This window comes from Lygodium microphyllum, chromosome 9 (assembly GCF_053477565.2).
Source record: "Lygodium microphyllum isolate KBCC chromosome 9, Lygodium_microphyllum_v1.1.10, whole genome shotgun sequence".
In the NCBI taxonomy this organism is placed as follows: domain Eukaryota; kingdom Viridiplantae; phylum Streptophyta; class Polypodiopsida; order Schizaeales; family Lygodiaceae; genus Lygodium; species Lygodium microphyllum.
Genome location: NC_141143.1, coordinates 70,561,755 through 70,586,231, shown reverse-complemented (window position 1 = coordinate 70,586,231; position 24,477 = coordinate 70,561,755). Strand labels below are relative to the sequence as shown.

The 24,477-nt window shown below is 43.2% G+C and overlaps 1 protein-coding gene across 2 annotated transcripts; it reads right to left on the bottom strand.

Annotated features, from left to right (window-relative positions):
- On the bottom strand, window positions 1-24,443 carry LOC148031163 (protein DETOXIFICATION 16-like). 2 transcript variants are annotated; one of them, XM_087684699.1, is made up of 9 exons: window positions 23,709-24,422; window positions 22,243-22,787; window positions 21,382-21,468; window positions 21,148-21,204; window positions 20,388-20,626; window positions 906-1,024; window positions 578-664; window positions 326-450; window positions 1-242 (listed from the first exon to the last, which is right to left on the bottom strand). In XM_087684699.1, exons 1-8 carry the CDS (start codon window positions 24,114-24,116, stop codon window positions 391-393), a joined length of 1,602 nt encoding a protein of 533 aa, XP_087540825.1. In that variant the 5' UTR covers window positions 24,117-24,422; the 3' UTR covers window positions 1-242; window positions 326-390. The 2 variants fall into 2 exon arrangements, with proteins under 2 accessions (XP_087540825.1, XP_087540826.1); XM_087684700.1 differs by lacking the exons at window positions 1-242; window positions 326-450; window positions 578-664 and adding an exon at window positions 1,371-1,484 and having other exon boundaries at window positions 23,709-24,443.
- Between the last annotated feature and the right edge of the window lie 34 nt (window positions 24,444-24,477).

Genomic DNA, 24,477 nt, shown 5'->3' with positions numbered 1-24,477 from the left:
GAAATAGTAACTTTGGCCTATTCAACTGTGAAATATCAGTATCCATTGACAACAAGTTACTGAATCAATGAAGTAGCACTGACATAATTGAAAAATCTGGAGGGAAAGCTTTTGGAAATCTGATTTCCATTTTGATTGCAGAACTCTTCACCTCCCCTCCTGCATGTAAATAGCAGCCCTCTTGGAGGCGGATCAATTCAAAAATGGGTAGGAAGGTCATTGGTTTAAAAAATGCTGTCTACCTGCATGAATTGGTTCTTTCGGTCAGTGTCATTGTTGTACAAAGCAAGCATAATAAATCTACAGGGCACTTTGTCTCACAAACCTTTGTAGTCCAGTGCCCTTCTGAACTGCCAGCCGTCCTTAAGCTCTCACCTTCATGCTTGTGCATTAGTTCAGTAAAAGTGGATCTATTAATGAGCCTTCAACTCGGTCTGCAGCTTGCAGTGCCTTTAACCAACACCACATTAAAAAATAAACAAGTTATTAGACAAGGGTAGACCGGAACTCTACCTAAAGCCTTTCAGTCATTGTTTTCAAGTATAGAAAAAATTGAGACATGGAACAATGGGTATACCTGCTGATCCCAGTCTATTTTCCAAACCAAGATTGCAAATGAAGTCGCTTGTACAAAGGGGGCACAAATAGCTGATAACCATAGACCCTGCAGCAAAGAGTCATGTTGGTCCTCTCAATCATGACTATAAATAACAAACATTTCAGGCCAGTTGTTCAAATTGAAGAGCAGACTATGTAATGCATAATATGGGCCACTTTGCCATGGGTTCCGATCAGAAATCCTAGCTCCTTTATGTAAATATAGGCAGGTCAAACACAGATGGCAAGATCAATCATCTTGGAGTCTACACACTTTCGTATTGACTAGAGTAGGGATTGAAGGTTACCTCAGGTCCAAGAGGTGTAAGAAAGGCAACACAACAACCTATTGGTATTCCAACTAAGTAGTAAGAGCCCAAGTTGATTGCAGCACCAATCTTCTGAAGACCGCAACCACGTGCAACTCCTGCAAGGTTGTGAATTTCTAGTTAATGTTCTGAATCTTATCAACATCTCATAGAACATTCGGCATGAAGCAATAAAATTCCATTCAAAGGGCAGGGGGTTACATAGAGTCAGAAGAATATCAAAAAGAAAATGAAACACAAGTCTGTCACAAAGAAAGTTTGCAGTGTCTATGTTCTACCAGATAAAAAGGGCCTCTCAAAATGTAAAGATCCACATGTGGAGATGGTTGGGGGGGTGATGATTAAGGTGGTTAGAATAATATTAACGAGGAAGAAGTTCTACATCTCTAATACATAGGAAGTGCTTAGACTGTAGTGGAAAGAATACAGCTAGGTCTTTCAAACCTTAATCCATCAACCAAAAGAAATCCAAATAAGCAATCAGTCAACTTCCATCTTTCCCGCCCTTCTCAGAGGACATCATCCTCGTCTTGATTTTAATGAGTCACCTTAGAGCCCCTAAAAAGAAAACCAATGCTGCTGTCAGCTTTCCTGGCATTAAAAGCAAAGCAAGATCTTCCCACATTCAGCTGAGAAGGGGCTGTAGATACAGTACTTATAAAGATGGAGCCTATAGCTTTAGATGGATCATGGTTGCCCCTTGTTGCACTTATATACAAGTGTCAGCTTCCCTATATACCCTTTTCAACTTTTAAACTTGTATTTCAGCTTTTAGAGCATTTTTTGCGATGCAGTTTTGTTGGAAAATATGGCTCAAATAACATCGGATTTAAAAATGGGTGGATGATCATGTTCTTTACAGCTGTTAAAAAATAAGCATTTTGGGACAGTATCTGACATACAAAATTACTTTTTCTAGGACACAAATAATTGCATAAATTTACACTAGGCATAGAAAAACCTACTTAATCACAAATCAAGTTTTGTGAGAATGATTAGTGGAAAGGAAAGTGAACATGGAGTGAATAGAGAAGGAGATTGAAGGAACCACAGTAGAATGAAGGAACAAAACTGACAATAGACACAATGATAAAAGGCTGCAACAATTGGCACCAACATGCAGACTACAGCAACAATATGGACACCAAGTGGGGAAGGGGGGGGATGGCTGCTGACTGAATGATGAATGACAAGACTGGAGACGGGTCACCTATAGATAGGGAAAGGAGGCAGCAGCTGGGGAACCTACATTTACTACAGGTCAGACCAGCAAAACATGCAACAAATGCCAAATCAAATGGTCTAAGTGCTGCCAAGCTGCCCATAACTGTCCACCCTGCCCAAGACAATAGAAGCCTGCCCAAAAATGAAGGAAACAGGCTGCATGGACTGAACTGCAGTGTGGACCTCCAGCTAAAATATCTAGGGAAAAAGAAATGACAAAAAGCGTACACTATTAGAGCTCCAAATGTCTTCATCTTACTTAGACCAATGCTAACAAGCACCAGGCGACCATAAATGACACACGTGGCTGCTTACAGGTTCATGCATCCCCCATGATTAGGGCTTTGCCTGGCCTCAACAGCATTACTGTCTCATTGCTCAAATCCCAACACTGTAGCCGTATATCTGCAACTACTCCTTGAATACACTGAATCTCAAGACCATGCATCCCTAATATACATGATTCTTTAGACCATTCTCGAGATCCTGTACTGATCCCCAGTCTTTATCAAAATTTGAATCCTAAGACCCTTCCAAGGGTCCTTCCTTGACTCATCTGTACCTGAAAACTAAGCTTATGGACTATCCATAATCAAAGACCACTAAATGGTTCTGCAAGGTCCAATCCTTTTTTATATTCAGCCTTCATTTAGTTCAGTGCAGATTTTCTCCTTCTATTCTCTTCTTTCATTGCAGTCTTCTCTCTACATGTTTGTGTTACCTCTTCCATTGCACACTCTCACATATCTATCTGGAGTAAACTCCTGAGCCAAAGAGGACTGACAAAGATAAGTACCCTCAAAATCTCTGGTGCTACACTGTGTACGACTAGGAAGATGTACAAAAAGCTTGCCATCCAAAAGAGTGTACTTGCAACCAGCAAGGTTCTGATCTTGCTTCCTACATTTCTCTACCTTCACATGTCATCACATCATCAATCTCTTAATGAGAAACAGGGTCAGTCAAGGCCAAACTGAGGCATCACCCATTGGAGTATCTTGCTGCAGATTCTGATTTTCCAATGGTATATCAAGGGCAACATCAAACGGAATGGGTAGCATCCCATCAAAGACTTCCAAAGAATCCTAATTTCAATATGACAGTTCAAAACTTCAAGGCAAAGTTTGTGCAAGTAACTAGGCATAAACATGCCCTTTCAAGCTCGAGTGCATACTCCAGGGTTGAGAATACATAGCTTCTCATTTAGAAGTTGGAAACTCTTCTATCTGTTAGCCTGCCTATGTTAATCATGTCAGTCTGTAATCTCGTGGTTGTGAGCTCCTGTCAGAGTCTGACAGAGGCATGGGAGCTATGGCAGTTCAAGTACATTTTCTTCAATTGTCAGCTTTCTGTGTGCATTCTTAGGCCTGTTTCTGCTTTTCACAATCTGCCTGCACCTGCCAGAAACATTGTCATTGTCATCTGGGATTGTTTCGGGGCCTCCCCTATTTTTAATGGCATTTTTCAAAGAGTGACTAGCATTTAATGCTGGTTGGCCATCATTTATGGCACCTACTAGTGTTCATGTCCTCCCCATTGTATTAGCATTTTTCTTCAGTCAGTGCAATATTCTTCCTTCCTCTTTTGTGTGTGTGTGTGTGTGTGTGCGCGCGTGTGTGTGCGCGTGTGTGTTTCTCTTCCGTTGCGCACTTTCACATGGTATCATTGCCTAAGTGAGGACACATTCTAGAGATTTATTGCAAAGGAGCAAGTGTTCATCACCGAGGAGCAGCCCAAATTTTCTAAACACAGAGTTTCAGCCTGCATTTGCTGCATTCATAGCCTATGCAGGTGTGGTCTAGTGCCCACAATCAACCCTCCTAGAGACCAGGCGACATCATCCAAGGCAAGGCGATCTATCCAAGCATCAGGCAGCCCTTGATTTCTGCATTTTGCGGAAAACACAAATTTGCATTTGCAAGCGATTGTTCCCTTGCATAGGCAATAGCTTTCTGGTGGAGGCAACAACTTCTTGGTGCAGGCAACCTCCTTCGGGTGCAAAGCGACAAATTTCTTTTGATAGAGGACACATCTACATTCTATGTAGCTGATTGCCCTCTATTTCCCGTGTTGTCTCCATCCCTTTGCAACTTTCTAGGTGATTGCAAAATCGAAGATGTCTTGCTAATTCACGAACTTTAATGACTCTGAGGAGAAACTTATTTTAGACTCTTCCGAGCGTAGACGCGATTATTACAAATATTGTCGACAAGAGTCATCCCCCATTTGCACCCATCCCCCTTCTATTCATCTGTTCTTGATGATTCCTCCCCTATGAAGGAACACATCACCAAGATGGAAGACATAAGGGGTAAGCTTGCCTCTCTTGGTTAGATGATATCCTTTGAAGACATGGCTATGATCCTTTTGACTTAGTTGCCATCTCCTCGGTTCAATGTCTTCTACACTAGCCTTATCACATCGAGGACCTGCAAGACACTCTTATGGGAGAAGCTCTCACTGCTTGTCTTGGAGCATGATGAGCAACTCAAAGAGGTTGGGACCAGTGGCTCCACCAAGGTCTTTACTCTAGGTATAGGTGGAGGGAAGGAGAAGGCGGTGCAAGCCAAGGACAAAAAGCAAGAGGACAAGAAGGATGAGAAGAGGAAGAAAAAGCCCAAGTGCCCACACTTTGGAAAGGGCACTCATCCCAAAGAGAAGTGTTGGGAAAAGTACCCACATTTGAAGCCAAAAGAGAAGGATTTGAAGGCCACAACAGAGTCTACCTTTGTGCATGTATTTGCCAAGGAGGGTACAACTCTTGCTTCTTCCACTCAAGACGAGCCTTGGCTCGTGGACAATGAGGTCTCTTCTCACATGGCTTACAAATAGGATTGGCTTCAAGACACGAATGCCAAAGGAAGCATTGTCACCATTCATGACAACTCTACCATTTCCGCTCAAGGAGCGGGAACTATTCTTTTTTTACCAAACAAGCAATTGTCTTCAACCAAAGTTCTCTATGTACCGGATTTAGGTTTTATGTCTTGTTTGTTCATGGTCTTATACGGCTTGGTACTCGTGTGGTCTTTACACAGGATGTGGTGACAATGGAGGGTGACTCTACAAGTGCCATTCTTTGGATAAGATCCCATGAGGATAAGCTTTACACATTTAGAACCTTAGCCACAAGATCTTCCCAACCACTTAAGTAGCTTTGGCATGCTTACTATGGTTATCTAAACTTTGATGCTATCCAATGGGCACTTAATTCATGAAGAAACCTTATTATTTTAAAAAGAAACATGATCCTAAAGAGTTATTGTGTCCCACATGCCAGACCCAAATTTGGGTGCTTTAAACTTTCTATTAATTAATAGACATACAGTCCACCACTCTCCCATAATTTGGTTTTAGCAAGTTTCAAGAGTTGTAACTTTGCGGCCCACACCCAATTTGCGGAGAACATTGAGATTAGAGCTTCCCATTGATGTCTAATACTACCTAACGCCCGATTCTAGTCTCCAACTCCACTTGTGAGCTGTTGCCTACATCTTAGAGCCGTTGTCTAGTATCCTAGAGCTGTCGTCTACAATCTGCACCGTGCATTTGCTGCTAGTGACATTATCTGGAGTTGTTGCCATCAGTTAGACACTATCACCATTATCGAAAACCCTACGTTTGCTGAGTTTCTCTCCTCTAACTACCACCTACAATTCCTACACCGTTATCTATTGTTTCCAACTATCGCCCAAATTTTCTCTCTTTGTAGATACCTAGATTTTTTGTCTTCCTCTCTTCTCACCGCTTGTCTATATCAGATCCAATCTCTTTGGCTGTGTTTGTTGAAGTTTTAGACACAAAGGTTACCTTGCTGCATTTCAGGATCCATTCATAGTACGACACACTCTCCAGCTCATAACCCTTGCCTCAATCCCAGAGATACGAGAGTTCAAGGTTTAGTATTCACTTCATAGTGAGTTTGTTGCATGATCACTGTATATTCAATAGTCATTCACTTCATTAATCATTATGTTCAATCTTTGAGTTACCGTAACCCTAAATGTGTTTTGTGTTTATTGGTTTAAGCTTTGTTGTACAATTGGTTTTTAGTTTTCTGCGTTTAGAGCATTTCTCCCCATGGTATCAAAGCTAGGCACTCTTTGAGAAACCTTGGCCTTTGATTAGAAAGCTCATCCGTAGAAGCAAGAACAAAAGGGTCAAATGACTTCAAATGCATTCATACCATTGCTTCAATCTTTAGAGTCAAGAGTGGGTCTCTCAACTTGCTACTATCCAATCTGAGATGAGCAAAGAACCATCGGACTACCATGGAATCCACAGACCATATCAGATTCCCATCGGTGGATATGATCTCATTCTTATGTATAGGGCTCAACAGGAGGTTGAAGGTAATCCTGAGTTATCTCCTTTAGATTCGATGCACAAAATTAATGATCTTGCAAGATCTTCGAAATCTCCACTGCTGACTGGCCATCCACAAGTGAAACTTGGCTCGGATTACACTCCATTTCCAGAGTACTTTTCTACAATGCCAAGTACAAACCCTATCATGTCAAATTCTATGCCAACTAATTCTGTATTTTTTGTTGGATCGAGGGATGCTCATCAAGAAGGGACTCTTCAAAATAACCTTTGGCTTTTGGATAATGGTATACCTATGGCGAAGACTCCACCTTCCAACACATATTTTCAAGTTATCACTTTGGAAGTGCATCCCAAACATACTTGAGTGTGGATTGTTTGCCTCTATGGCATTACCTAGTGGATTATCCGGTCATTATGTTGTTCCAACACTTAATTCAATCGGGATCTAATCTAGAAGATCACAAACAAGATTGATGTCTGCAAGCAGTTATGACTTCAATCAATTATGCAACTTTCAAGTGATGCTTAATTCTAGTAGTAATCGACACTTTTTTACATAATGAAATCTTCCCCTTGGAATTTAACTAGGGGTATCTAGATTTTGGGGTCTCTAACTTCCTAGTTATTGTAACCAAGTTTCTTGGTCTTAAGTCAGTATTTCTCAAGAGACTTATCTTATTTCTATTGAATTTGGATAAAACTTTTTTAGAAAAAAAAAACGTGTGGTATCGCGGTTGGTAAAGGGTTGTCATCCACGCCCGTGACTCCGTTAGTGACTCTTGTGCTTGCAACTCCAATTGTTGCTTCCATGTTAGTAGGAATATTTGCGATTTCTGCTTCTAAATTCTTTTTCTTCCGAGCCATGATAGAATAGGATAGAGTTCTTCGGTGTCTTCTCTTCTCGGATCAGGGTAGGAGAGGATGAGAGTCCTTCAGCGTATCCCCTTCCTTGGGTTGAACGGAATGATGTCTCTTCATCCCGTGGAATAGTCTCCTCCTTCTCGATCAACGTCTCATCCTTGTCAAGATTTCTCGTTGTCGCTCTTCTGGTCATCACCAAGCTCCCAATTTATAGTTTTGCAAAGGGGAGGGGGATATAGAAAAGAGGACGCTTGCCTTTTTTGCGTTTTTCAATGACATCATCGATGACAAAGAGCGAACGCTTTCTTTTAGCGTTTTTGAGGACGTCATTGATGACGTCAGGGAGGGGCTCCATTTCTGCAGCGCGAAGGTAAAAATTGACGAGCATATAGGCGAAGACGCACTATGCGCTGCGTAGTCGGGCGTCACTCCAGGCGTATGACCAAGGCATAGACCTTGGCATACTTGGCAACGGGCAACAAAGGCTTCGTTGGTGTCGTTGACTGCGCGCAAGCAGCTCCCACTAGCTTGTAGGAAAATCTTATTAGGAGGTCACCCATCCCGACAGTGTCGTCACCCAAGTGCACTTAACTACCAAGTGACTATCCACTAGGCTAGTTCTTTTTTTGTTGTTATATACTACAAACATAGTTTTAATAAGCTAGTCTTGGGAGGGTCTCCCAAGTCTTTCTTCCATGAACTGGCATATAATGCCTTATCAATTATCTTCATAATGAGAGTTAGTTTCATAATTAGAGCTAGTTTTTTTTTTTCTTCTAAATATAAATGTGCGACATAAATCAATTTTTCTTTGGAATGTATACGCACATTAGAATAAACTAAGTAATGGGGACATTACAATCCCCTTGGTAAGATAACCACCACCTCTATAATCTTGATAGGTTACTAAGTAGCCAACGCGTACTCTTGTGGCTCCGTTTTGGACCTAAGAGGAAATGTAGAGCTAAAACTACATCAACTTGACTTAAACGGCCCCAAAACACACCTAATTAATAAAGAAACCTTATTATTTTAAAAGAAATACAATCCTAGAGAGTTATTGCGTCTTGCATGCCAAACCCTAATTTGGTTGTCCCAAACTTCCTATAAAATAAGCATGCAACCCACCACTCTCCCATAATCTCATTTTTGCGAGTTCTCTTATCTAGTTGTCGCCTACACTTCTTGCACAGTTGTCTACTGTTTCCAACTATCACCTAATTTCTCTCCCCAAGTATTTGCGTTTTTAGTCTCTCTCTCTCCTCATTATCCTCTGCATATAATCCCGCTTCTCTGGTTGTGTTTGCTAGTGTTCAATGCAAGGAGGCTGCCTTGCTGCGTTTTGGAATCCACTCGGAGTACCATACATTTTGCAACTTGTAACCTTTGCCTTAATCCCAAAGATACGAGAGTTCAAGGTTCAGTATTTGCTACATACTATATTTGCTCCAAGAGCATTGTATTTTCAATAGTCGTTCACTTCATTATTCATTGTGTTCACTATCTTTGAGTTACCCTGACCCTAACTGTGTTCTATGTTATCAATTTGTGCTTTGTCTTATGATTGGTTTTGTGTTTTCTACATTTAGAGCATTTCTTCAAAGTAGAGGCTTCTTGATTTCCGTCCTATTCACACTTTGTGCCCTAGCTATTTGAGGGGCAAGCAACATAAGCAACCACATCCATAGGTTGCCACAAGGAGGGCTTCTACCCTACTTGAGTAGGTTCACAATGACGTTTACAGACCTATGGGCATAGCCTCCCTTGGAAAGGCCAAGAATTTAATATTGATTATAGACGACTTTTTTCATTATGTGTGGCCCTATTTTTTGAAGTACAAGAGCAAGATGTACTTTTGTTTTTGTGAGCGAAAGGTGTTTGTAGAGACACAGAATACTTCCAAAGTTTGTGGCGTACGAGCAGATCATGGTGGAGAGCTTACTTCTAACCTCTTTTCTCATTGTTGCAAGGATCGCCGCATTCACGTGGAGTATACCCATTTGAACACACCTTCGGAGAATGGTGTGGTGAGGTGTGCGAATTGGAACATGGTAGATGGCATGATCAATGTTAGAGCATCGAGATCTTCATTATATCCTTTCGGGTGAGGTGGTTGCTACTATGATTTACATCTGTAACTACTCCCTAACTTTTGTGTTGCAAAACAATGACTCGTAACGAGGCTTTCTTTGGTTGAAAGCCTTCCGTGTCTCACTTTCGCATTTTTGGGTGTGATGTATTTGTCCATGTGACAAGAAAAAAAGAAAGACGAAGATTGACTCGAAGTCTAAGGAGCTTATTTTCATGGGCTACAACACTACCACAAAGGGCTATTGACTCTTCGACTTGATGACACAAAAGCTTGAGGAGAGCAAGAATGTGATCTTCACCAAGGCTGCAGCCTCCCAAGACCTTATTGATGATTCGCTTGCAAGTGATTCTTCGTTATCAATTCACCATCCCCCTCCCTTAGTTTCTCTTCTCCCTTCCAAGTTGCCTCTTAGCACCCCTTCTTTGTCTTCAGCTCCTCCCACTCCTTCGCCACCCTCTACCTTGGCTTCCCTACCACCTTTGACAAATACGACTACTTCTTCTTTATCGAGTACTTTCACTCCTTCATCCTCCCCCTTGGAGTCTTCTAGGGAAGCTCAACCACCATCAAAGAGAGAGCCTTCTTCATATGGGAAGAATTCATCTTTCCTTCGTGAGAGGGGTTAGCCTTCCCTTGGTAAAGGGAAAGTCCCTTCCACATCCAAGTGCATTGCAAGTGCCAGAGGCTATTCAATCTCCCTCGCAAAAGGATGAGCCTATTTGAATTCCTCGTTAGTACTGACAGCTCATGCAGGATTCAAGTGTTTCTCTTTGGGGGAGACAATTATCTCGGATAGTAGACATTTGAGCCGTGGATGCAAAAGTCTCAAAACAGTCCAAACCTGCCCTTTGAGCAAAATCCTTGGCAATAAGCCTAGCTTTGTGCCCCTCCAAGGAACTACCTACAAGGTACTTGGTCTTATAGATCCACTTCACACCTATCACCTTCGACTTTGGGGGAGACAATTATCTCTTAATTCTGATCACACTTGATAGAATCGAGCGCTTTGTGCTCCTCCAAGGAACCATCTACAAGGTACTTTGTGCTCCTCCAAGGAACCATCTACAAAGTACCTTGTAGATGGTTCCTTGGAGGAGCACAAAGCGCTCGATTCTATCAAGTGTGATCAGACTTAAGAGATAATTGTCTCCCCCAAAGTCGAAGGTGATAGGTGTGAAGTGGATCTATAAGACCAAGTACCTTGTAGATAGTTCCTTGGAGGAGCACAAAGCTAGGCTTATTGCCAAGGATTTTGCTCAAAGGGCAGGTTTGGACTGTTTTGAGACTTTTGCATCCACGGCTCAAATGTCTACTATCCGAGCTATCTTAGCTTTTGCAACCCATCAATGCTAGCACGTTTATGAGATGGATGTAAAGTCTACCTTCTTGAATGGTGTCCTTGAGGAGGAGGTTTATGTTTCACAACCTCCAATTTTTCTTATGTAGGCAAAGGGGAACTATGTTTACAAATTACAAAAGGACGTTTATAGCCTAAATCAAACTCCTAGAGCTTGGTACCAAAGGATTGATCGATTCTTTCTCTAGAGTAGCTTCCATCAATCGACTCATGACTCAACCTATACTACAAGGTTGAGGGTGACAAGTATGTTTTGCTCATCTTGTATGTGGATGATCTTATCATCACAAGGAACTATGCTCAAGAGATTGGTTGTACTCTAAAGATTTTGAGACAAGAGTTTGACATGATGAATCTAAGGATCCTATAGTTCTTCCTTGGATTGGAGATTTATCAAATGGCACAAGGCATTTAATTCCTAACATAGGTACATTACCGACCTTCTCTCGAAGTTTGGTATGGCAAATTGTTGGCCTATTTTCATGCCCCCTGGACCCAAAGTCCAAGCTTTTGACAGTCGAAGCTTCCCTTACAGATGCCACCCATTATAAGTGTTTTGTTAGCTCCCTCATCTAGCTTATTCACACTTAGTTGGATATTTCTTTTCTTGTAGCCTTGATGTCTTTCCTAGGTGGTTTTGTACGTTTAGTATGATACGTTCAATACATGGATATATACGATATAGAACATACACAAAAATTTTAAGAATAAAATACATTGTTTCGTACATTCATTTAAAAAATGCATATAAAATTATATATAAAATCAGTCTATGCATATAAAATGTGCAACTTAAAGATAGATCATGAAGAGGCCTAAGCATTGTGGAGAAGAATAAGAAGAAAGGAGGACAGGGAGAGAGAGGGTTTTGGAAAAGGGAGAGGGTGTAATATGTATAAATGAGACTTGAAAGTTGAGCTCAAGAGAGGGAGACTGATGAAGATGGAGGCTCGTTTGTGTGGTGAGATGGGGGAAGGGGACTGCTCTTTTAAAAGGGCTGAGGTGAACCATGAGGGGTAAGAGGAAGAAGAATGAAAGAGGAAGGAGGGTGAATGAAGAGAAGTTTAAATGTGTATCAGACCAAAAAAATAGACAAAATTTCAAAAAAATACACCTATGGACATTTTAAATGACCTTGTTTTTTGCATATAGTTCAAACACACGCAAAACGTATAGCACCATATGAAACGAACATACGGTACGATACCATATAAAATATATTGTAAACACAGAATGCAACCCTATGCCTTCCTTCATGAGGACCCCCACTCAAGAGCATTGGAGAGCCACATTGCATGTTCATTATTTACAGTGGATTCAATCCTACCGAATCATGTATGGAGAGGGAGTTATTGTCTTTGGTTGGAGTAATTCTAGCTCGATAGGTGCTATGGATTTGAGACAATCTACTATAAGATATGTCTTTTCCCTTGGATCAAGAGTTATCTCATGGAGCATTAAGAAACAGCCTACTGTGGCCTTTTTTTCTACAAAGATAGAGTATCGTACATTGTGTTCTACAACTATGAAGGCGGTTAGGCATCGCCACATATTGGCAAAGATTTGCTTTTCCCAACCTAGACCTACGAAGTTGTGTGTGGTGAAACCAGTCTTTCTCCTCGGATAGGGTGGTAAATCCATGATTACAACTTAATTACAATAGCAAACAATAAATGCAAAACTGAAAATACAAATTTACCTACTGATCTTGGACAATGCACACCCGATTGGCCCCAAAATTGATACCCCTTTCAGTATTTCTTTAGCTATATTGAAGAAAAAGTTGACTTACAATGGGATTCTCCCAATCCCTTTCGGTATTTCAACTCCCTTTGTTGTCCAAAGTGACCAACAAGTCTTTAATCAATTTTGCTTGATTCGGGCACTCAATTGGCCTTCACCCACTTCATAGACGATGGAAATGCCCCCAGTTCAATGGCTGGCTACTCCTCCACCTGAATTCAACTGAAATTCACCTTTAGCCTTATTGAATCCAAGTCTTGGAGCTTCCAATTTCTGGCACGCTTCCCAAGGCTACTGCTAAACTCTAATTTCTCAATCTCCAAGGGTCCAAATGCTGAGATCTTCGGAGCAAGGCTGTGAAATGACTGGGAGATAAGGGGGAAAGCTGTAGAGAGAAAATTCAAAGTTTTGTCACGAAGAATGACTGAAAATCAATTAATGCAGCTGCTGCCCTACCACAACAGCATGTAGACGCAAAGAACTGAAGAAAATTAGTCATTTACTGGTGTTGCCCTGCCTCAACAGCCTATAGATGCTATCTCCTGCTATTGATTGGTCTTCTTTTGCCCTAGCTGCCTCAGAAGATCCTCCAATGGCTGCAAATCAAACTAGCAGCCTCTCCGCTCTCTCTTACAGGCTGAATTTATAGAAATGCCTCTCTAGCCTCTCCTCCCTCTCTCTTGCACGCTGAATTTATAGAAATGCCTCTCTCGTGTCACCAACTAACACTTATGGCCAAATGAATGACCTAGGCCAACAACTGGCACCAGATACCACCAAGTACCTATGCAGCATAACTTATAGCAACTTTTGCCTTTGACATTCCGTGATTTCTTTGGGTCCTGGGCTCGTAAATTTACTTTAACCCCAGTTGCACCTCACATGGACATCATTTACTTAATCATGTGGTTAAAAATTAATCCACATGTTAAGTGAGATTTCAAAAATACATGTCCTCATGACATGTGGACAACCACAGTGCTCTAGCTCTAGCAAAGAAACCTGTGTTTCATACATGACGCTCACATGAAACATACAAAGGTCCAATATCACTATGTTCAACAGCGAATCGTGGATTTTGAGTTAGAGATGCCCTACTATCCCACAGCAAACAATGCAACAGATCTCTTCTGGAAGCCTTTACCCAATGCTTATATACTTCATCACATGAGATTGTTGAGTCTTCAGACACTCCCAAGATTTGGGAGGGAGTGTTAGCATGCTTATGTTAGTTATGTTAGTCCCATCATCTCGTGGTTGTGAGCTCTAGTTAGAGTTTGACAAAGACATAGAAACTCGAGCAATTTAGGTACATTTTTTTCAATAGTGAGCTTTCTATGTGTATTCTTGGGCCAACTTTTGATTTCCAAAGTCTATCTACACCTGTCAAAGTGCAACGGTGCAGAAGTGTAGAATAAAGATTGAGAGAGAGTGAACACAGAGAGAAGAGAGAGAGAGGAGACAATGAAACACAGAAAATCTGCTGTGTAGTATGTTGTATAGGAGTGCAAAAATATACACGGGTGCAGAGAAAATATATTCGTGTATCTCCGCCTTGAGAACCTCGATCTTCGTCAGCCCACGCACTGTCAATCTCAACAGGCCGTCTTTCTCAAATGTCAAATTAGAATGTCTCCAAGTGCTGGACCAGTCTGCTATAAATAGCAAAAAATATCACAAACAATACGCGAAAAACATATCGACTGTAATTAATGCAGCCAACTGCCCAAAAACATGTTCGACTGCTGTTGTGCCTGCTGATGTGGCTCCTGTGCCTGCTATTGTGGCTCCTCTACGCAGTCCGTTACTACTGACGTGACCAAGGAATGACTCTAACACCCCCTTTCAGATCCTCGACAGGTCAAAAGACAGAGGGATCTGGCATGCCTCCAAAGAAAAGCTTGGGAAAGCGCCTTCGTGAATAAATCTGCAAGATTATCCTCCATCTTACAGTACCTTACATCAATGGTCCCATCCAGAAGCTTCTCGAATGAAGTGATACTGGATCGCAATGTGCTTCGTCCGAGCATGGAATACAAGATTTCGAACCAAGGCAATGCAACTCTCATTGTCGCATTGTAGAAGAGTAGGATGAGTCTGGGGGCATCTAAGCTCCTCCAACAATCGCCAAAGCCACACAACTTCACATGTGGTGGAAGACGTGGCCCGATACTCCGCCTCGATAGAACAAAGGGCTACCGTGTGCTACTTCTTGCTACTCCATGAGATAACATCTATACCCAAGGTAAGACAGTAGTCTATAGTTGACCGCCAATGGTCCACATTGCCAGCCCAATCCGAGTCGCTCCAACCTACAAGAACAAGATAGAAAACATCTATATTTGCGGGATACGAAATCCCTAAGTCTGAGGTCCCCCTCAAATACCGAAGAATCCTCAAGGCAGCCTACCAATGCACCTGTTTGGGTTCACTCATGAACCCTGCCAAAAGACCCATAGCAAAACAAAGATCAACACGAGTGTTGAGTAGCCAAATCAAGGATCCAATCAATTGATGGTAGCAGGAAGCATCCGTGAAGGGAGAATTTGAGTGTGAAGTGGCCTTCCAGTTTGGATCCATAGGAGTAGAAATGGTCCGACAAGTCTCCATCTCAAAAGTCACCAAGAGCTCTTGAATGTATCTCTGCTGAGAGATAAAAATCCCCCTCTGAGACTGATAAATCTCATGACCTAAGAAGAAATGAAGAAGCTCCAAATCCGTAATCTCGATCGTTTGATGTAAAGCTGTCCTAGTCGCTTGGACCTTTGGTGCATAATCCCCTGTCAGAATCAATTCATCAACATACAACACAAACAACACACGACCAACCGCGGAAGTGTGCACATAAAGCTACGGATTTGCCTTGGAGCGCCAATATCCCAACTTAGATTGAAGAAACGAGTTAATCTTCTCGTTTCATGCACGCGATGCCTGCTTGAGGCCATACAAGGCCTTCTTCAACTTGTAAACTTTCCCATCCGAGAATCCAAAGCCAGGAGGTTGCTCAACATAGAGCTTCTCTTGCAAATTACCATTGAGAAAGACCGACGTCACATCCACCTGATAGACAGGCCATCTCCTATGGCCAGCCAAGGCAAGAACAGCTCCAACAGTCGCCATACAAGCAATGGGGGAAAAAGTATCGTGGTAGTCAGTGCTTGGACACTGAGCAAAACCTTTAGCAACAAGGCGAGCCTTGTGCTTGTCCAAAGAACCATCGCTAAGGTACTTGGTCTTAAAGACCCACTTGACATCAATCACCTTCTTGTGAGAGGGACGAGGCACAAGATACCTTGCCATTCCTCTCAATAGCCTCCAACTCGGCTTCCATAGCCGTCCACCACTGGTCAGATTGCAAAGCTTCCTTCCAAAGTCATCCGCCAATGGTCACTGCAAAGCTTTCTTCACTGAAGTGAGCTCTCGATCCTGCATAACATAGGTCATCAAACAATAGTTAGAGCAACCAAGCTTCGTAGAATGTGCATGGTTCCTCCATGACCTCTGCGCTTCTCAGGGACCCCCTCAATCCTTGAATCTCGGAGTGTGTCACGGGCACAATGAGGAGGAGGCTAGCGGATCTCTCCCCGATGCTCTCCATCTGCAGAAGACTCGGAAATATCCATTGGCGAAAGCTCCACTAGGGTGGCCGATGGAAGAGAAGACTTTGAATCAAAAGAAGAATCTCCATCAAGAGGGTTTGGCTCCAAAGGAACTGTCTCCGAAGCTCAACTCTCCTCGAGCTCTCCAAGGATGGGATGCTCCTCACCCCCCTTTGTGGCCGAAACTTCCATGAACCGTACACCTCGGCTTGTGTAGACATTCCACTTGACGGGATCAAACAAACGATAGCCTTGGGATTGGGAGCTATAGCCAACAAAAACATGTCAGCGGGAAGCCACCTCGAACTTGTCATGCTGCGTCTTCGGGATGTGCACATAGGCGTCACACCCAAAGATTCGAAAATAAGAGACATCAGACATAGTCCCAAAGTAAGCCTCAAAAGGTATCATCCTGCCAACGGCCTAAGTGGAGGATCGATTGAGGATGTGAACTACAATAGCCATGACCTCGGCCCATAGAAACTAAGGTGTATGTCAATGCTCCATCATGGTGCGCGCCATCTCGATCACGCTTCTATTCCTCCACTCCAAAATGCCATTCTCGAGGAGTGTTGGTGTTAGCAAACTCCTAGTGAATGCCCCTATCTGCACAAAAACGAGCAAACTCATTAGACATAAATTCACCGCCCTTGTTTAAACAAGGTCTTCAGTCGCCGGTCAATTCGGTTCTCCTCAAAGAGAAGCAAATCCTTGAAGTGGAAGAAAGCCTCCGACTTCAATGTCAAGAAATAAACCCATGTCATCCTGTTGTAGTCATCTACGATCAACATGAAGCACAAGCTCCCCTTCAAGGACTCGGTCCTCATTAGGCCACAAAGATCCGTAGATACAAGCTTCATAGGTGAAGTAGGCCATCTCGAAGCTTTGTTGGAAATCGCATCCCGATGCAGTTTTCCACGAATGCAAGAGACACATCTGATGGTTCATCACTATGTCCAACAAACCTCGGGCAAACGATCCTCGCAATGCCTTCGAAGATACTCATAGTTCAAGAGGCCAAACCAAGCATGCCATAGCTCAGACTGTGCTTGAGAGGTAAGAAGAAGAGAGGTAAGAGCTGTAGAAGACTTCAATTTGTAGTTGCCACTATCCTCATAACCTGCAGAGAGAACCTTCCTCGATCCACGATCAAGGACTCGAACAGCATCATTGTTAAACTCCACCAAGAGGCCAAGAGAACAAATCTTATAGGCCGAAAGCAAATGATACCCTAAGCTTGGCACATGCAACACTTCGGAAGAGAACAAATCTTATGGACCGAAAGCAAATGATACCCTAAGCCTGGCACATACAACACTTTGAAAGTGTGGATACCACCACGTCCATCGAACCAATTGCATCTCACCCCGCGCAGCAATAGACACAAAAGAGCTATCTCCAATGAAAATCGGCCCATGCGAAGGTCACAAATGGGCAACACTTACAAGAGTCATGTGCCATAAGGCACCACTATCCACGATCCACTCTCGAGCCTAGGGAGCTGTCATCGCAACATCAGAAGTCTTTCGTGAAGAGTCATCAATGACTACTAAGTGTAGAAAAGCAATTGATGAGGAAGCAGCCCACTGCTCCAGAATCCTTTGTGTCTTTCTTCTTGGTGTCTTTCTTGTCTTTGTCAAGGCAATCCTTCTTCCAATGACCGGTCTTACCACAAATATGGCAAGTCAATTCCTTCTCCTTGTCCTTCTTGGATTTGTTGTTCTCCTTCTTTTGGTCCTTCCCCTTCTTCTGAGAGGCTTGACCAACCAAAGCCTCCAATTTGGAAGCATTCTATCCCTTCAACTATTCCTCTTGGCCAAATCATAGAAACCAACTCTTCCCACCACCGAAGAGTCGACTCCTGCCCTTATGCAATAAGAGCAGAATAAAATATACCGAATCGTTGCGGTAACTGAGACAACAACTACTGAAGCTTGTTGATGTGTTCCCGAAGCAAAGAAGACTTATTCACGGACAAGGTCCGCATCTGCACCTCCAAAGAAACCCTCTTCATTAGGGTCATCCAGTTAAACATCTGGTCGAGCTCCAACCATATCTCTCGAGCCACCGTCAAGTGCTCAATGGGAGCTATCACGCCTCTAGTGCAAGACAGAAAAAGAAAAGAACTAATTCTGGCATTCAGTTTGTCCCAATGAGATTGGGCCTTGGTCAACTCCGCATGAGCAATGGAAGAGAGTTTAGACTCATCTCTTACCGAGGGCCTGTTAATCTCCACCACAAGCTCCGCCAAATCATAAGACTCTAGAATGGCCAACATCATTACTTGCTAGATGCTATAATTGTCACCATGAAGCTTCTAATACGATGGAAGAGCCAATTGGATAGACACCTTTCTATCCATGATCGCCTGGAATTCTAAATTAGTCTTTGTAGACATGTTCACCTACAATGCCTACTCAAACGCAAAAGCAGTCCCCTTTGATTAGACAAAGACTGAGAGAGTGAATACAGAGAAAAGAGAGAGAGAGGAGACAGTGAAATGCAGAAAATCTGCAGTGTAGTATGTTGTATAGAAGTGCAGAAATATACACGAATACAAAGAAAATATCTACATGTGTCTCCACCTTGAGAACCTCGATCTTCGTCAGCCTGCGCGCTGTCAGTCTTAACAGGCCATCTCTGTCAGATATCAGATTAAAATGTGTCCAAGTCTGCTACAAATAGTAGAAAATATCAAAAAAATAGGCAAAAAACAAATAGGTTGTAATTAATGTAGTTGATTGTCCAAATTGCTGCTATGCCACGTGGCAACTGTCTGATTGTGATGATGTGGCACCTGCGCCTGCTGACGTGGTTCCTCTGTGCTGTCCGTACTACTCACGTGGCCAAGGAATGACTCTCTAACAACACTGACCAAACATTGTCATTGACATTTGGGATTTTTTTGAGACCTCCCCTATTATTTCTAGCATTTTTCAAAGAGTGGCCAGCATTTAATATTGGTCAGCCAGCATTTATAGGACCTACAAGTGCAAATCAGTCAGATTTTAGAAATGTTACCTATTTATAGCTTGCATCTCCACTTGGTAGATATACACTCTTCAGTTTTCTATCTCCTATTTGCAAGTGCACACTTTGACACTCTGTGCTTGGCGCAGCGCGCTACCATCATCATTAGCCTAATCTAGTACGCTCATTGACGCTTCGGGCTGTGTGCAGGGATTGATCAGCCCATACCCATTATATTAGCATTATTCTTCAATCAATGCAATATTCCTCCTTCATTTTCTACTTTCTCTCCTCTCTCTCTCTCTCTCTCTCTCTCTCTCTCTCTCTCTCTCTATGTTCATGTTTCTCTTCCGTTGCGCACTCTCACACTGTCATGTCTCATCTCCCAAAGTAATTTGGAGGAGATATCTACCATAAAGAGCAACAAATGAAACTATGTTTAAGCCATGAACCATATTTTTGCATTGACTATACATACCGTCACATATTAGTAGATTATTATGTTATAACTAGGCTATAACTTTTAAATCCACCCACTTAGTTTCTTCCTTGAAAGAGGTATTTCAACCAAGTAAACCATGAAGTGCCTAATTGGCCCTAGAGGGTTGAACAATCTTTCTTAGCTTGAAATTAGACTATCATTGTTTTGTTGATAAGAAAATGGGCTTACAAGAAATTGACATGAGGGTTAGTACACAATTTTAAAACGAGTGTTTCCATGGGATGCACAAATATATCAAGGAGTAATTTTTGGCATAAAGAGTAAGTCAGTTGCAAAAGGATCAACAAAGCACACAAGTGCATACACCGATTTGCCTTCCTTTGAGGGTTGATAGTACTGGACTTCACTGTGATTGAGAATGCTTATATATCGATTAGTTCTTGCAACAAATGAAAACCTTAGAAAACAAGACTAATAGGACCACAAGAAGTTTTAGATAATCCACAGAAGACAGATTCCCACCATAATTCCCATACTATGAGAATACCATGAGCTTTTTGTAAGGGAGGCACCGTAGTCTCATGCCCAACCACACCTAGCTAGGTACAGGTTCCTCTCTCCTCTCTCACAAAAGCACAAAAGCTAATGATGTTGGAGCACTGTAGGAAACAACAAGGAAAAAGAGCCCGTTTTCCCATGTCATGGGAAAATGTCAACAACTTCTTATGGACGTATGCATCATATCATAATGGAGGATTGATTGATTGAAGAGAAACATTCAGGCGATCGTTATTACAAAAAGAGGGGCAATGCAAATGGAACGTAGAAAGAGTTAGGGGGGGACCTGAGAGGGTGGCTTGGATGGCGTCGAGGAGGGTGGAGCAGGCCATGAGGGGGACGAGGGCGGCGACGTGGGAGATGACGTCGTCGTCGCTGCTGTAGATGCGGCCGATGAGGCGGCGGGCGATCACCAGGACGACGGCCAGCGTCACGGACTCCGCGATGGCCATCCGCAGAGCCACCTTCACCGACGCGCGAGCCACGTCCGGCCTTCCCCCTCCCAGCTCATTCGACACTCTCGTGCTGTCACCACCATAAACAACCAACCAACCAACCAAGGTTTCATATAAAACTGAATGGCCAAACTTCACCTCAAAATAAGTAAATAAATCAATTACACACAAGAAGTTTTAGAAAGTTTTCCATGCAAGAAAAGCCACTCTTTTCCCTCCCTTTTTTATCGCATATGTTGTCATAATTCACAATGTGGGAATTATAGTAGAAATTCCATCTAAAACTACTTGTCAAAGGAGAATGTTTAAAACCTTTTACTTGTAAAAGTGGTCAAATGCATGTAATCTCATTCAAAAGTCCCATAGTACAAAGCAAAACATATTATACCTATCCTACTTTTACCTGTCCACTCATATTTTGCATAATGAAGCTTTATTGCGAATTATCAACAAAAAGAGCATGGGCTCAATTTTCTTGAGTAGCCATAAGGTACGAAGTGTGCTAATGATAAAGATAGCTCAAACACCACATTCGAGTTATTAGAATACATCTCAAGATATAGCACTACATAAGCTAATCAACCACCTTACCTGACAGCAGCTCCAATGCCGAAAGGGATTTGGAAGAGAGTTGCTGCGGTGTTCATACTGCAAACAATCAAATTTTCCATCAACAAGCTATCCATTCAAGCTAAATCGAAGGATTGGCTAAGTTGCCCACTAAGTTAGTTGGTCAAGACACTTAGTGTGTCCCATGGCCATGGTCCACCTCATAGAGTATGGCAAAGTTGATGTGTATTAACTTAGAGAGTAAAGATTGCAAACCATATAGATAATGTGGAAGCCGCAAGGGTCGGATTTGGCAACAACCCTGCCAAAAGGACCAAAATCTCTATAGACCACCACTCCAAGCTGCAAGGTGATGTACAAGAATTGAAGGAAAGAAAGTTACTATTGGGACACAAAGTTTAAAGACTATAAAGACACCTCTAGTGCATGAAAACCCACTTAGGATAATCAAATACCGAGCCATATGGCCCCCATTTACTAAGCCACTATGCCATAATATTATTAAAAATGCTCACCCAAACAAGACATACATATGTGACTATGTTGGATGGAGTGCTCGAAAAAACTTTCCAAGAGGTGAAAAACCTTTCGATGAAAAACGTGATAAGTGAAAGACCTATATTTGAAGGGGATTATACCAAAAGCTTTCAAGTTTTGCTAACCTCTTTTCTATTGTTTTGGAGGTGAATTTTAAGGCATAAAGAGATAGGATTACACTAAACCTAGCTTTGTTTAGGGGGAGTATTTTCAAAAATTTCCCTTTTTTTCTTCTTTTTTCTCCTATTAGAGCTAGGTTGCACCAGGGTTAAGCAGGGGGAGTGGGGTGAGCTTAACGCCACACTCACCCTGCTAGCACCCATGAAAAGCAGGGTGCTAACACAGGATTAGCAGGGTGAACAGACATGGAGCCAATGAGATTATCAGCTTTTTCCATTTGCAGAAATTAAAACCGACAGTCAGTGAGCGCTGTCTTCCTGAGCACACCTATCAGCCATGGTGAGACCTCAGGATTAAGAGAGGAAATGTTTTAGCCATTCGCCCCACTCACCCTGCTGCGACCTAGCTCATCATCTTAGCAAAGAATATCCTAGTGCAACAAAGATGGTAGAAGATTACCAGATCATGGCTGCGGAAGGGAGGGCAAGCTGGATAAACTTCTTGAGGTCGCGGAACGCCTCTCGGGAGGGAGGAGACCTCGTTCTCCTGCAAGACTCCGAGAAGTTCACGTACAGGACCACCAGGGCGGCATAGATCCAAGTGGAGATGCTGGTGGCTATGGCGGCCCCCCGGTTGCCCAGCCCTGTGCGGTACACGAGGACGTAGCAGATCGGCAGGTGGCACAGCAGCGTGATGAAAGCGGTCGCCGTCATCGGGAACACCAGGCTCTGCGCCAGCAGAAACCTCACATGGGCCTGCGAACACGCCATGGCGAACAGCACAGGGATCAGGAGGCGTGCATAGTCCCCTGCCCCCCTTGATATCTCCGCATTCTGGCCCAGAGCCTGCAGTATCTCCCCCACAAAGGCGAATATAAATGCCAATGGTATGGCTGTCAGATTCAGGACCAGCAGTGCCCTCTGCAGATATATCCCCATCAGGCTGTACTGCTTTGCTCCATATGCCTGTCCACAGAGAGTGTCTAGGGCAGTTGCCATTCCTGTCTGGTGTCAAGCAAAGCCGAAGCATTACAATTCAGGCATTCAGGCAATTGACGTGTTATACACAAGAAGGGCAATTGACGCGTTATACACAAGAAGCTTTAGATAATTTCTTTCTGTGATTCCCACATTGTGATTAATGACAGTGTCCTCAGCTTCTGCAAGGGAGGGACCACAAAAAATTCCCACATTGTGGATTATGCCAACATCATGAGCTTCTTTCTGCAATACCTAGTTAGGTGCAATTGGGGGCAGGGGGCTGCTGGCCCAGGGTGGATGTGGGCGCTGGCAGGCCCCAATGGCGCCTAGCTAGGCATACAATATCTCTCAAGCGGAAGCTCATGATGTTGAACAATAAAGAGAGAAATAAAGGGGGGAAACCCCTTTTCTCGCATGGCCCAAGAAACTGTCAAAAACTTCTACTGAATTAGAATCCAGGCATTGGAGAAATTGAAGCATTAGAATCCAGCATTCAAGCAATTCAAATTTAAGCGACAGTTTTGACAGTTCGATGAATGAAATCCAAGCTTTGCAAGCTTTTGAGGTCCACCAGGCAAACCGTGCCAATATTCCTGTACTACGCTAGCTCATGAGGTGAGAATGGACACCATGAATGAATTTGTGTCTATGTCGTCAACTGATGAATAGTACACTCTTTGAGCACAAATTGCGTCTCTCTCTTCACCAAATGGATTGTAACTCCCGAGCACAATTATTGTTCCCTGTGTCCTGACTTGATGCACTGGACTCTGCAATTCCATTCTGTGGCACCGTGGTTCTATTTGTAACCATCTTAGATAATGAACTGTACTCTGCTGTCCTGTGCACCAAGCGTGGCTTGCAACTGCATCTCCAGCTAGTATATGTGCTCTAATGGTCCTTGCCTGAGAGCTTGAACATGCACACGTTGAGGATGAAACTTACCACAACACTGACTCCCACAACGTTAGCAAAAGAAGTGGCTATGGTGGACCGCGACAGCGCGAGCTCGCCCAGGTGCCCCACAAACATGACAGAGATGAGCTGGATGCAGAGATTGAAGAGGTTGACAAAGATCATGGGCCCTGCTATCAAGACCTGCGTCTTCATCTCCTTCCAATTGAGGAACTCAGACGTGAAACTGACTTTCCCTGAGCCCGGCTCCTTCCCCTCATGCCCGCCATTTTCATCCATGGAGGCGGCGGAATAGGTGGAAACGGCCCCGGTGGAGGCGCTCCCATGGAGGGACTCATAGTAAGAAGAGGCGGGCAGGGCCGCGGGGTTTTCTTCTCCGTTAAGGGGAGCAGGACTGCCATTGCTGCTCAAAGCTTGGTATTCTCTGTCATCCGCCATGGGAGCCGATGGAGAGAAGCAGGGGAGGGGAATAGAAGCTCTCCCGAGTCCCACGTCTGCTTCTTAGCACCTCACCTCCTCTTCTTCTTCTTCTTCTTCTTCCACCGCTAAGTATTGCTAAGCCTTCCCGACAGTCGTGCTTCGTGGAGTTTCTGGACAGACAGACAAAACTGCGACGAATGAAAAGGCGAGACCCACTCCTTCCTTGTGACACGCACTTGCAATGAATGAACGAACGAGCCAACGGAACAACGAATGAATGAAATTATGAGAGTCCAGAGTCCAGGCAACCAATCGATGAAGCGCTTGCGGCTTCCTTGAGATTTTGTTGCAACTGGCCCAGCGGCCCACCAGCACCAGT

Coding starts and splice junctions, on each gene's coding strand:
- LOC148031163 (XM_087684699.1), bottom strand. CDS start 24,116: ATGGCGGATGACAGAGAATACCAAGCTTTGAGCAGCAATGGCAGTCCT. Junction 21,469..22,242: donor CCTTCCGCAGCCATGATCTG/GTAATCTTCTAC, acceptor ATCACCTTGCAG/CTTGGAGTGGTGGTCTATAG. Junction 665..905: donor TTACACCTCTTGGACCTGAG/GTAACCTTCAAT, acceptor TCTTTGCTGCAG/GGTCTATGGTTATCAGCTAT.